At 51.8% G+C, this 12,002-nt stretch overlaps 5 protein-coding genes across 5 annotated transcripts; 1 reads left to right on the top strand and 4 right to left on the bottom strand.

Annotated features, from left to right (window-relative positions):
- Positions 1 to 275: 275 nt before the first annotated feature.
- J4E79_011725 (uncharacterized protein) lies at positions 276 to 2,204 on the bottom strand (the record flags this gene model as incomplete). Its single annotated transcript, XM_049360554.1, has 2 exons — positions 276 to 1,784; positions 1,866 to 2,204. The coding sequence occupies 2 exons, from the start codon at positions 2,202 to 2,204 to the stop codon at positions 276 to 278; spliced, it is 1,848 nt and encodes a 615-aa protein (XP_049205001.1).
- A 1,419-nt stretch (positions 2,205 to 3,623) lies between these two features.
- On the bottom strand, positions 3,624 to 4,915 carry J4E79_011724 (uncharacterized protein; the record flags this gene model as incomplete). Its single annotated transcript, XM_049360553.1, has 2 exons — positions 3,624 to 4,730; positions 4,775 to 4,915. The coding sequence occupies 2 exons, from the start codon at positions 4,913 to 4,915 to the stop codon at positions 3,624 to 3,626; spliced, it is 1,248 nt and encodes a 415-aa protein (XP_049205000.1).
- A 1,305-nt stretch (positions 4,916 to 6,220) lies between these two features.
- On the bottom strand, positions 6,221 to 8,058 carry J4E79_011723 (uncharacterized protein; the record flags this gene model as incomplete). Its single annotated transcript, XM_049360552.1, has 3 exons — positions 6,221 to 7,050; positions 7,097 to 7,847; positions 7,897 to 8,058. The coding sequence occupies 3 exons, from the start codon at positions 8,056 to 8,058 to the stop codon at positions 6,221 to 6,223; spliced, it is 1,743 nt and encodes a 580-aa protein (XP_049204999.1).
- An 804-nt stretch (positions 8,059 to 8,862) lies between these two features.
- J4E79_011722 (uncharacterized protein) lies at positions 8,863 to 9,744 on the bottom strand (the record flags this gene model as incomplete). Its single annotated transcript, XM_049360551.1, has 3 exons — positions 8,863 to 9,504; positions 9,551 to 9,618; positions 9,675 to 9,744. 3 exons carry the CDS (start codon positions 9,742 to 9,744, stop codon positions 8,863 to 8,865), a joined length of 780 nt encoding a protein of 259 aa, XP_049204998.1.
- A 432-nt stretch (positions 9,745 to 10,176) lies between these two features.
- J4E79_011721 (uncharacterized protein) lies at positions 10,177 to 11,973 on the top strand (the record flags this gene model as incomplete). Its single annotated transcript, XM_049360550.1, has 7 exons — positions 10,177 to 10,224; positions 10,274 to 10,343; positions 10,413 to 10,667; positions 10,717 to 10,895; positions 10,941 to 11,626; positions 11,687 to 11,790; positions 11,852 to 11,973. 7 exons carry the CDS (start codon positions 10,177 to 10,179, stop codon positions 11,971 to 11,973), a joined length of 1,464 nt encoding a protein of 487 aa, XP_049204997.1.
- Positions 11,974 to 12,002: the final 29 nt, after the last annotated feature.

The following is a 12,002-nucleotide window of genomic DNA, read 5'->3' as shown; positions in this document are numbered from 1 at the left end:
CAGGTTCGTACTCGCGTGCGACTTGACATCCTACAGCTTCGGGTCGCTCCATCTGATCTGATGTGGAACCATGAATTAGGCGCCAAGATGTGTATGTGCAATATGTGATTGGTATTTCTGACATACTCCCTGTCACCCTCAAAGCCCATGTATATCCTGCTGTTCCATCTACCTGCAGCACTTCCGGGAGGCCCTCCACACCCCTCTGCTTCACAAACGCCAACTTAATCTCTGGAGCTTTCGCCGCATGCTGTAACCGGTCTTTGTCCCTTCCTTCAACACTGAATACCCCCAGTCTCTGCTACCACCTTTGAGAAATGAAACCTATGCATGTGGGGTATCTTCCCAGCGTCAACCTCATCTAGGGTGTAGAAGATGTCTCGAGTGAGGATCGAAATGGTGTTGATGTTGAGTGGACGTGTGCCAAAGGCAGCCGCGACGCGCTGGTGTATCTCCGTCGCAATGGTCTTGAAACTACCCAATACGTCCTTGGAGCGAGGGGTATCGCAGATCAACTGCCACTCCTCCAACTTCTTGAACAGCGGCAATTCAGCAGCCAGAAGAGAAATCTCTTTTTCACTTTCTTGTGATAAACGACCCCGCTCCAAAGATCCCGCTATCTCTTGACACCTGAAACCTAACACCTGGAGGTTCTTGTGGTTCTCCTGGAGAATCTCGATCGTCGCCATGTCTAGTGATGGTTTGCCGAGACTCAGGAAGCACTCTTCGAGTTCGCTGTGCGAACTGAGAATATGCGCGTCAAAGTCAGTTTGCCAATCTGCACCAGCTTCTATCTCGACCTTCTTCAAAGTCGAAAATGACTTGCAGAACTTGGCGAATCCGAAAGCTTCATCCGGCTGAAGATACTCTCCATAGCTGTATATATTGATCTTGACCGTATGAAGACGAAGAGGGTCCTTTGAGCTCATCAGGTGCTCGAAAAGTTTCTTCAACCAGCAGCATTGCTTCACCCGAAGAGTGCGAAGAGTCGTGATGCTGAATGAAGTAAACATGGCAGGCCGTAGTTGCCGGAAATCGAGGCCAACAAGACTCAGCTCTCTGAGCCCGAACGGCTTCGAATGCAAGTGAAGACCAAAGTTATCGAAAGGGTTCTGAAGATAGAAGGTCGGAGAGTCCCTAGTCGTATGTCGGCCAAAGACCACCAGCTCATCAATACTTCGAGTCTCGATACCCATCATCTGGATGACGTTTTGCGCCACACTATGCGGGGTGCCGGAGTCCAATTGCTGGCTGGGATCGTGATCTCCTACGACACTGATCTCCCTAGCCAGGGGCTTTTCTAGTTGCTTGTCTGATTGGAACCGGATAATAGCCGAGTGGTTGAAGATGCCACCATCTTTGAAAGGCTCCGAGTTGCTATGTCCAGGTCGGCAAGTCTCGCGAAGCGGTCGCATTGGAAGATCGAGGTTGCGAAGTTTAGATCTGAGTTTCTCACCACGCTCCTTGCTGGTGAGAAGGCCGTATAGTCCGACGTACGACTTGTAATTGAGAGAACCCACGAAGCGTAGCGACAATGGGCTGAGCTCCTTGAGACGGTTGAGAAGACGCTTAAAAAGCCATGTTCCACGATCATTGTCCAGTACATTGATACGAAGATGCCGAGTGAAACGCAAGTTTTTGAGAACGATCGAGAATTGAGCGGGGGTCATCTTGGACGTTATCCGGCCGACCACGATGTCGATATCCCGGAAACGTGCCTCCGTTCCAACTCGGTGCATTGCCTTGCAGGTCATCGACAGTCGCAACTGGCTCTCCTTTCCGCACTACCCAAGTTAGCTTCAACACTCTGCTGGAGCGCCAGTCACGTTACGACTGAGTTTGAGCGGATCCCAAGGACTACTTACATAGTCAAATATCATCAAAATCACTTCATCGGGAAGATCTATGGCGGTCGCATACAGTGTAGTTACTGGAGGGGCAGCCAACGCTTTGCCGGAGCGAGCGGTACTACGAGTGTGCCTATCCCTCGCTGCCGCGCGCCTTGCCGCCCTTGACTTGGTCCTGGAGGCGACGTGTTTTTCCGGGGCGTTTTCTGCAACCTTGCGAGCGTCATGTCGCCTTGTCGATGTGGTTTCCGCCGTCCGCTTCTGCGTCTGCTTCTGTTTCTTCTTGTCGTCGGTACTTGGCGAGTGAGATCTGCGGCGCTTGTTGGACTTGATCGATTGATGGTGGCTGGGAGCCATGGCGGGTATTCAGTAAGGGGGATAAGGTACGATCTCGGTGTCAGTGGTTCAAAGAACGTAGAGCACGCCAAGTAGAGGAAGGAATTTCAGTACGTCTGTGCGTCTAGGCACCCTCCGTGGTGCAAGTGAATAACGTGATCAACATACCTGACGGACGTGGTGGGGCATGAGCCAATACGGCCGCCGGGGTCCGACAGGCTGCAATAAGAACAAGACTATCCCTCCTGACTGTCCTCCCTTTCCTCCCCTCCGCCCACATTCCCACTTCTCTTCGGTACCCCTGAGTACCTCTTTTGTTCCGAAACCTTCGCTCACAAGGATGGAACCCGCCGTTTATGGTGCAAGCCAGCCATCCTACGAGGCCCATCATGCTGCCCCCAGACCTGATGGTCATACCATGTGTACAAAGGGCCCGCTACGCTGTATGACGGGTTCTTGTCGACATCTGTGACAGCGGGCTCCTCGTGCGGGTGTTATGGGTAGCCACGGACCGAACGGAAGAAACGTGCGCTTGCCGCTCATCTGGCGCAAGAGTTCTTGGAACCACGTTCCTTGGGCTGGACCTTGAGCACCCAACTGGGCGAGGACGTTCAATAACCGCGAGACGGACGTGAGTGACGGTACCACACGAAGGTCTCGAGACCTAGGCGAGAGCGTGTTGGGGCTCTTGCTGACGATCGAACGGCGCATCCCAACGCGCTCCGATGCGCATACGCAACATACGGTAAGCCCCCGACTCTTGTTTTCGCGAACACATAACCCCCCAATAGAATACCCGATCCCCGGGTCAATACAACGGCGGAGATGTACGAACGGAGATCTCACGAGAGACTAGGTGCGAACTGCGTTGGGGGCTCGTACTGACGAAGTGGAGGATGATTACCCACACCCTTTTTTCGTTGATTCTACTGCTTCATGTAGTGTGTTGAAGAAGAGAGCTACGCGAGAGTCTGTCAAGAGCATAACACTGGTACCTTCAACTAGATGTGACAATACGCTCACAACTCTCACCCGGTCAAGAAAGAGTCCACGTCACCGATCTGTCAGAAGGAAGGAACATGGCAGGCAAAAAGCTGGACAATTGGACGATGCACATGAACGCAACGAAATGAGACAGGAGGTAATGCAAATGAAAGCAAGGAGCGAAAAGAAAAATTGTGTGGTGGCTAGTAAATTTCAGCTGTCTTTTGATAGCTGCTGCCGTGTTGATCTTGGATGGGAGGAGGTCGGAAGACGGCCCCGAGATGGTGACGCGCGAAAATGCCACGCCATGACGTCATCACTTCGCGTCACATCTACGCGAACATCGACATTCCATTAGGCGTCTGCAGGTTTCTTAGAATCTTTGCTATGTGCTATTGCAGACCTCGGTAGCAATTCAATTATAATTGCACTGCCGGACTCCTCCGCTGTACGCGGCTACGTCGATTCATCCCAGCGCAATGGTGCAAAGAAGTTCCTCGCCAGGTCGAATGTCATGGTGAGGCCAGGTATACCCACGTCCTCCTCCGTAACAGCCCAGTACTCCTTCCGCATCTCCAGCTCCAGCCCTTCGAACAACGGACTAATTCCAAAACCATAGTATAGAAAAGGCTGTAGCTCTGACAGCTGGGCTTCAAAAACCTTGATTAGTCTCGCGAGACCCAGCGTGTCTTCGTCGCAATCCGCCCAAATCTCGTCCTCCACCTTCTTCACCTTTCGACGACGCTCAGTCTTGAACGGTACGACACCCTTCTCTGCCCAAATGAAGACATCCACCATACTCGCCGCGCACTCCCACTCGGCCAAGAACCGGTAGCGGAAGCTTTGTGTGCACCAATCGCAAGCGACCAGCCCGCAGATAGAGCAGAAGTTTGTCCAACTATTCGCACGATATGTACATCCTTTGCAGCGCGAATAGCTATACTCTGTCGCATAGAGCATCTTGCGTCGCCACGAGTGGATACAGTTGAGCTGCAGGAAGCTCGGAGTACCGCCGTCGAAGATGACGCTAGCGTCGTGTGGTTTCGGGGCCAGAATTGGGACGCGTCGGCGCAGACGAATCTCTTGTCGAGCCATATCTGATGGCGGTGACGGCTGTGGGCGTGGTGGTGCTGGATCTGGTAGAGTTACAATTGTTGTCCCGACTGGAACGACATCATCTGCAGGAGCAGCTACGTCAGCCTCGCTCTGCGCTGCGTCTACTTCGCCGTCTTCGCTGAAATCATTCTGAGGCCCGTCAATCCAGCTCAGCTCAGATTGATCGTCGTCAACGTTATGAGTTTGACCATCTTGCTCGGCTTCATCCTCGGGGTCGTGGACCACTTGCGCCGGATCTGTTCGGTCGATATCAATCTCATCATCAGACGTATCTTCTTCTGTTGCATCATCCTCGTCGTACTCCGGTTCATCATCTTCGTAACCCCATTCGTCGCCATAATCTATATCATCAACCAACTCATCATCGTAGCGATGATCATCAAAGTCAGGATCGTTATAGTCATCACCATCATAAGCTGCATCGTGCTGCGTGATGGCGTGGCTTAACTGTCGCTGGCCAAGTCGATTGAGTCCTGCGCGACTATAACCACTGTCTCGATGCAGGCCGCGAGCACCAAGCTCATACCCCTGTTCATCATACCCCTCGACTGGATCTCCGTAAGACGGGCAACCTTCATTCTGATGGAAGCCTTCGTTGGTCCAAGGTAGTAGACAAACGAAGCAGAACTCATGACGACAGTAATGACAGGTCATATGGTTGCAAGCTTCTTTGTGCTCCATCCAGACCCGGCAATTTGGACATGACTTTGCGCGACAGCTGCTCGAGTACTCAGGCATCCACTTCGGCCGCATCCCTGGCTCGTCCGACACTACACATCTGTGCTCTTGACCTTCCCACTCATGCTGGCATCCGACGCAGGTGTTAGTCCCGCATCCGCAGTGCGCCACTGTGGAGAAAGCGTGGCTGTTGTCCACATGAGATTTCGGGACGAATGAGCGACACCGCTCATTGACACAATAAACGCGAATGGCGCGTGGTGTGTAGTATTCTTGCGCCTTGAGTGAGTAGGTCTCGAGGACCTCTGGGCTCAGCAAGTGTTCTACAAGACGACGTGGAAGTGGAGTGCAGCACCGGGCTGGAAAGGCTTCAGTGTCTGCGAGGGCAGCGTTGTAGGCGTCGACGACGCAGTCGTTGCACATGAAGTGTTCTGTACAGTGAGCGACTCCTTCGGAAAATATGAAGTCATCTCCACAGATGCAACACTCGTACTGGACCGTATCTTCGATCGGCCGCGTATCGATAGATGGGGATTCTCCGGCGCAAGCTTCCTGCTCGTTGGCTTCACACACTCTGCCGTTAGCTACCCTTCCCGCGGACTTTCGAGCTTTGCGCAAGGCCTTGTGATTCATGCCGGAAGACGGAGCTGGAGTTGTGTACAAAATTCCTCTTGGCAAGGATTGATCGGCCATGATTGAGGTCGATCTGATAGGGATTTCTAGTTTGTCCCTAATCTTGCTTAATGGGTAGACGGGCGTACTCAAAAAGAGATTCTGGTAAGTCGGTATGCAGTTGACCAGCCGGACTGAGGGTAATGGGCCCGTGGTCATGGAAATGAGCTGGTTTATATAAGGGGTGGGTGCTTTCATCGCCACCTTAGTACTAGAGGCGGGCCCATCACTAGAATGGTAGGAAAGAGGGCATGATGTCTGTGCACACCATTCACCCCAGTAAGTTCTTGAGGAGTCAAGGAGTTGTAGTGGGGACTTAGAACTCATCTTTTCTGATCCGTGAGGCTGCTAAAAGGGTGGGTGTGGAACTGTACAGAAGCGCTTGTGTGACTTGGAAGTGAGTATCGAATAGTACCTGTACTAATTGGAAGCAAGCAGTTTGCGCTTGCTATTCTTATACACCCAGACGATCAAATTTAACAGGATTCCAGTAATGTATCCTTAAATAGGGGAGACAACTATAAGAGCACTGTCGAGATCGGTTTGCATTAGCAGTTTCTCCTTGTCGGTTAAGCTTCACCGACAAATCAACTACCGTTGAGTCCAATCGCACCGTTCGACCCATTGAAAAAGTCCTTCTCTGGTACTGGCACTGCAACTCCAAGGCCCTCCTCCTCTGCCATCTTCTTCTGCCACGGCAGTATCTCCTTCGCCGGTACCGCCGGCCCAACCTCACCGCCCTCCTTGCGCTTCTCGGCCCACTCATCAATGTCTTTCTGCTCGATGAAGTTACCATGTAGACCGAGACGCAACTTGACGGGTAGATGAATGACAGCTAGCGGCCCCTGGGAGATGTTCTGCGCGTCGAAGATGAGGATGTCGTTGCGCAAAACATCGAGATGGTTGAGCAAAGCCATGATGTATCCCTCGCCTTCCACGAAGTCTGATGGAGAAGACGAGGCCTTTGGAACGAAAACCGGTTCTTGGAAAGTACATGTCGGTCCTGCCCAGAAGGTATCTTTCTTCCCACTGTCCCACTCGTAGTGTCCCAAGACGTTGAAGAGTCCACCGGCTGGCGGGCCACACTTGGGGAAGTCATACGGTTTGCTCGGGTCGATGTTACATTGCCAGAAGTGGTTGTACTTCTTCGTCAGAACTCTATCGTCGATGCGGGAGAACTCGCCGTTGATACCAAAGAGTTTATGAGGTTGTACCCGCGTGTTGGTGGGGGTTTTGGGATCGAAGACCCAGCGGTAAGTATCAGAGACCAGCTTGTTACGTTGAAGCAACGTCGTGGGTGTGTTTGCCTGGCTGTCTGGTGGGAAGAAAAAGAAGACATTGTCTGAAGCTATGGTCAAGTCGACGACGATGTGTCCCGACGAGTCTTCGTATGAGCCAGCGACGTGACCGTGAAAGCCTGAAATCGTTAGCGCCTGTCAAGATATCACTAGTGGCATACACACCGTTGTCGGCGCGCAGCCAGACAATGTCCTCTGGCTTTCCATTCCGACGAGGCACGATGCCGTACCACTGGTCTTCGTCTGGGTCCCACGCAAAGTGATTGCCGCCCTTCTTGAGCCTTTCAGCATTGACCTTGATTGGTGTGAGTGGTAGAATCAAGTAGTTCTTCGTGATAGCGCAATCGTGTATCATCCCACAGAACGGTGCCTTGTACCAGCATTCCTCAGTTTTCTTCCCATCTTTGTCGATCGTGTATACTACGATGTCACAACTGGCATCGTACCCATTGCCTCCAGCTTCATAGCCATAGCATATCATTTCTCCAGTGTCTGGATCGAATTTGGGGTGCGCAGTAAACGTTGGAGTTTGTACTTGACCGTCGAAGTCATATCGGCCAATTGTCTCTAGTGTGACCGGGTCCATAGCGAAAGGTGGGCCGTCTTCCTTGATGGCTAACAGCACCCCTCGCCAGAATATGATGTTAGTATTGGATGCTGTTCTGATAATGCCCTTCACCATCTCGTTATCGGTATATGGGTTTCTGTATCGGCCAAGTAGAGATTTGCGCGCCTTCGTTTCCGCCTTGAACCGGTCGGTATGTACATATCGCTGTCTGAAGTCGACGTGACCGTTCTCGAAACGAAATGCTGAAACCGAACCATCGCCGTTGAAGTGTATGTCCTCCTCGTATAAGGGTGGGAAGCGATGGTCTGGCTGTATACGGAAAAAGGTTCCGTTTATATCTTTGGGGATCTGAAAGCACTGAGCTTCGTGCTCTATCTCTACAGGACGACATACTCACTGTACCAGTCGTCTCGAGCTCAAAGATGTCGGCTTCGAGGCGCGATGGTTTGTTGAAGCCTTGGAAGAAGCCACTATCTGGGAACTTGACTTGGTCACCCGACCGGTTCCCTTCATGATACGCTGATGAGGCAGGGTTCGCGAGAGAAAATATGTGTGCCATCGCGTACGTGCTGTGCCCTCCCACCTGGCATTAACGTGCTCTAATACAAAGTGTCCCTCATATTACAATGCTTCGTTCTGGCAAGGAGACGCATTGGTCTGCTACCAGACGTACTGCCGTCCTCAAAGGTTACGAGTATGGATGTGGGGAGGTGGATTTGCGGGGTAGTTGGGGATGATTACAGGGGTTGTTGTGCCCGGATTGATGCGACCGCGCGGGATCGCAAGCGGGACTATTGGTCCGACACAGCATTGAACCCTGGAAATGGGACGAATCTACACTTTTGGACACGGACATAGCCGTAGCGCTGGACTGAGAGTTTCTCGTCCGATTATAGCTATGACAGATCATAGCACGCAGCTGACTCGGGGATGATAGGTCGCCTTGCTCCGTCTCCGACCCGCTAAGAGGGATGCTTTTCCGAGAAAACTGGCTATAACGCTGATCAACTGGTGGTGACTGTGAAGGCTTGCGTGGCTACTTTGGTCGCGTACACGTGCTCTATGTCTGGGGCTTGCTGCGCATCATTAGCGATGTAACTTTGAGCTTCCAATACACCTGTTAGACTGCATAGAGTAGGATGCAAAGAGATCTGAAGCCGTGGCCGCGTTGTACTTGTACGACTCCACAAACGCCACTAACGAGTTGGTGCGAGCACGAAAGATGTAACATTATTCGTTCGAAAATTCAAGTCATTCCAATCGCATTATAGCAAAGAAGGGCTACATCTTCATGCGCCATATCGACACATGCAGCGCGAGTTATGGTCATAAAGTTATTCGACATTCCAAGCTAAGCAGTCCTTCACGAATCAGATTCTGGTTTGCTCAGCACGAGTGGAGGAGCGCTTGTTGAAGCATCCTGACCAAAGTGTGGAGCTCTAAGATCATCGTCGGCGACTTGCTCACCAGTGACAGGGTGATTGTAGTGGAATGGCACGACGCGCGTGTCAGGCCAGAGCATCGGACGATCACAAAGAACGTCTGGCCCATTTGGATCCTCCGGGTACGTTTTCGAGAGGAAGGGTACATAGTTCGGCTTGGTGTGCGCCCACCCCTTTTCGAAGGTCGCGTGCCAGAAAGGGAAGTACTTCAACCTGAAGATCTTCCATGCCCCATCTTCTTTGATGTATTCGTTCTCGTATATGCCACCTTCCCACCATTGTACTAGGCCGCGAGGGTGTGTATCTTTGATGCTATCGTGGGTACCGGCTGACATCATGCTGCGGAAGCGACCTTTGGCTCGCGTGCCATCGGCGTTGACGTCGACTATGCCCTGCATCTGTGGGTGATCGAGAAGAAAGCCATGCACAGGGCCATTGCGTCCGGCTACGAAGGCATTTGCGAAGCGACCGATATAGAGTCTCTTGACGCCCTCCTTGCCATTGTATCGGCCTCCGAGGAACTCAACGCATGTGTCCGGGTGATCGGAGTAGAGGTTGGCGACCTGTCAAGATGAGCTTCTAGTCAGATAGATTCTTCGCTCTACTAACCTCTTTGTACAGACACTTATCGAGATAGTACCCGTAAGTGTACTGAAGCTTGCGAATGTCCTCCTGATCTGGTGTTCCGTTAGCAGGCCGCAGGAAGCTAATCGATAGCTGACTAAGCACCTACCGCTCAAACGCGTTACCTCCGCCTGAAGCTTCCCCACTATCGCCTTCAATTGCTCAATCTCGCTACCCATGATGTCGGCGTCTCGGAAAGGTTATGAAAGTGCAAGTCATCCGATCGCTGAGGCCCTACGCCGCTTCTTATCATTATCAGTCTAACACGAAGTTGTCAGCGATACATGGAACTATTCCCCAACCACGTGAGATTCGCAGCAAGGGTGGAACTTATGCCAGAGCTCCGCGAATGGGCTCGCCTATATTGGCGGTGGTATGGACGCGACATGTCTGAAGCCGCGGGCTGATCTTTCCGGTGGGACGTTTTGAGAACGTGTGGAGCAAGACGGCACCGAGGTGGGGTCATCGAAGCAACGCCGTGCCACAGCCTCGCTGCTTCTCCAAATTTACCGCACCTATCTCCACGGAAGAGATAGCATACGCTGCCACAATCTTTGAACCCTTATCAAGGGACGCTTGCATATACTTGCTCTAGAACTTCCGCCATCAAAATGGGTCTACCGGAAAAAATCGAGACGCGTCTCTTCATCAACGGAGAGGTTGGCTCCCTTGAATCAATTAATTATGCCTCCGCTAACTACTTTATAGTTCGTTGAATCATCAAATGGGAAGACGTTTGACATTACTAACCCCGCCACATTGAAGCTCGTAGCAAAAGGTGAGTCTGGAACGTCAACGCAAGAGCTTGCGACCAACTTCGGAGAAAACAGACTTACGATCGTTACAGTCCACGAGGCATCTGAGCAAGACACCGACAATGCTGTCGCTGCAGCAAAAGCTGCTTTTCCTGCTTGGTCAAAATTGACTCCAGACCAAAGAGGCCAATACTTCAAGAAGTTGGCTAGTCTGATCCGAGAGAACAACGATGAGTTGGCCGCTTTAGAAGCAAGCTCTATGGGTCGCCCAGTAGGCGAGTTCTTCGATGCCTATGCTTCTGCAGCGAAGTGGGATCGTTATGCAGAAGCTGGATACAGTGTGCAGGGTAAGATGGTTGAGTGTGAGTTTTGCAGCATGCTACTAACATCGACCAGGTACCACGAGCGTCCAGACTCCAGGATATGTCAACATGACGCTGCGTCAACCTTATGGTGTTGTAGCTGGCATTATTCCCTGGAACGTCCCATTGTTGTTTTTGGCCAATAAGTTAGCACCGGCTCTCATTGTCGGGAATACCGTTGTCTTAAAGAGTTCTGAAAAGGCTCCATTGACTGTACGCCATTCTTTCCATACTCCTGCAATAGACTGACGATGGTAGTCCGCAAAAATCGCCACTCTGGTACAGCAAGCTGGCTTTCCTCCAGGTGTGATCAACATCATCACCGGCTTCGGCAATGTTAGCGGATCCATCTTAAGCCACCACATGGACGTACGAGCGTTATCGTTCACAGGCTCAAGTCGCACCGGACGTTTGATCCAGGCAGCCGCCGCAAAGTCCAACATGAAGCAAGTGTTCCTCGAACTCGGAGGCAAGTCTCCGGCGGTCATCTTCGAAGATGCCGATCTGGAAAAGGCCGTGAAGGAAACGGCTCACAGCATCCAGTGGAACAGTGGTCAAGTCTGCATGGCCAACTCGCGCATCTACGTCCAAGATACGGTTGCCGACAAGTACATCGAGCTCTTCAAGCAAAACTTTGAAGAAGAGGTCAAAATGGGTGACCCCCTCGATGCGCGTGAGAATGGCGTCAACCATGGCCCACAAGCCGATGAGGCGCAACACAAGACTGTATTACAATATTTGGAATCGGGAAAGCAATCCGGCGGCGAACTCCTCACTGGTGGCGGCGCTCCATCGGGGCGCGAAGGCTATTACATTGAGCCCACTATATTCAAGAACACGCCAGAGGATGCAAAGATCATGAAAGAAGAGATCTTTGGCCCAGTTGTCAACATCAATGTCTTCAAGACTGAGGACGAGGTGCTCGCAAAGGCTAATGCAACAGAGTTCGTCTCACGGTCCCTAGCGTGGCCAAGCTGAAACAAATACTGACTAATTGTGTCTAGGTACGGACTATATGCGTCAGTGTACACCAAAAACATCGATCGCGCGATGCGCTTCGCAACAGGGCTTGAAGCTGGTACGGTCGGCGTCAACTGCACCTCACCAGGTAAGCAATATGTATTCGATTGGATTGTACGTGATGCATTCGCTGACTCGACGACACCTAGTTACCGGCGTAGACATGCCCTTCGGTGGATACAAGTCATCAGGCTCAGGACGCGAAGGCGAGCCTCTGTATTCCTTGAACAACTTTCTGGAAACAAAGAGCGTCTTGATTAAGATATCTTAAATATTGCGACATGACACGATCGGCTGCGA

Source organism: Alternaria viburni (assembly GCF_023758015.1).
Source record: "Alternaria viburni strain BMP 2772 chromosome Unknown scaffold_47, whole genome shotgun sequence".
Taxonomy (NCBI): Eukaryota; Fungi; Ascomycota; class Dothideomycetes; order Pleosporales; family Pleosporaceae; genus Alternaria; species Alternaria viburni.
This window is presented reverse-complemented; position numbering and strand designations above follow the sequence as displayed.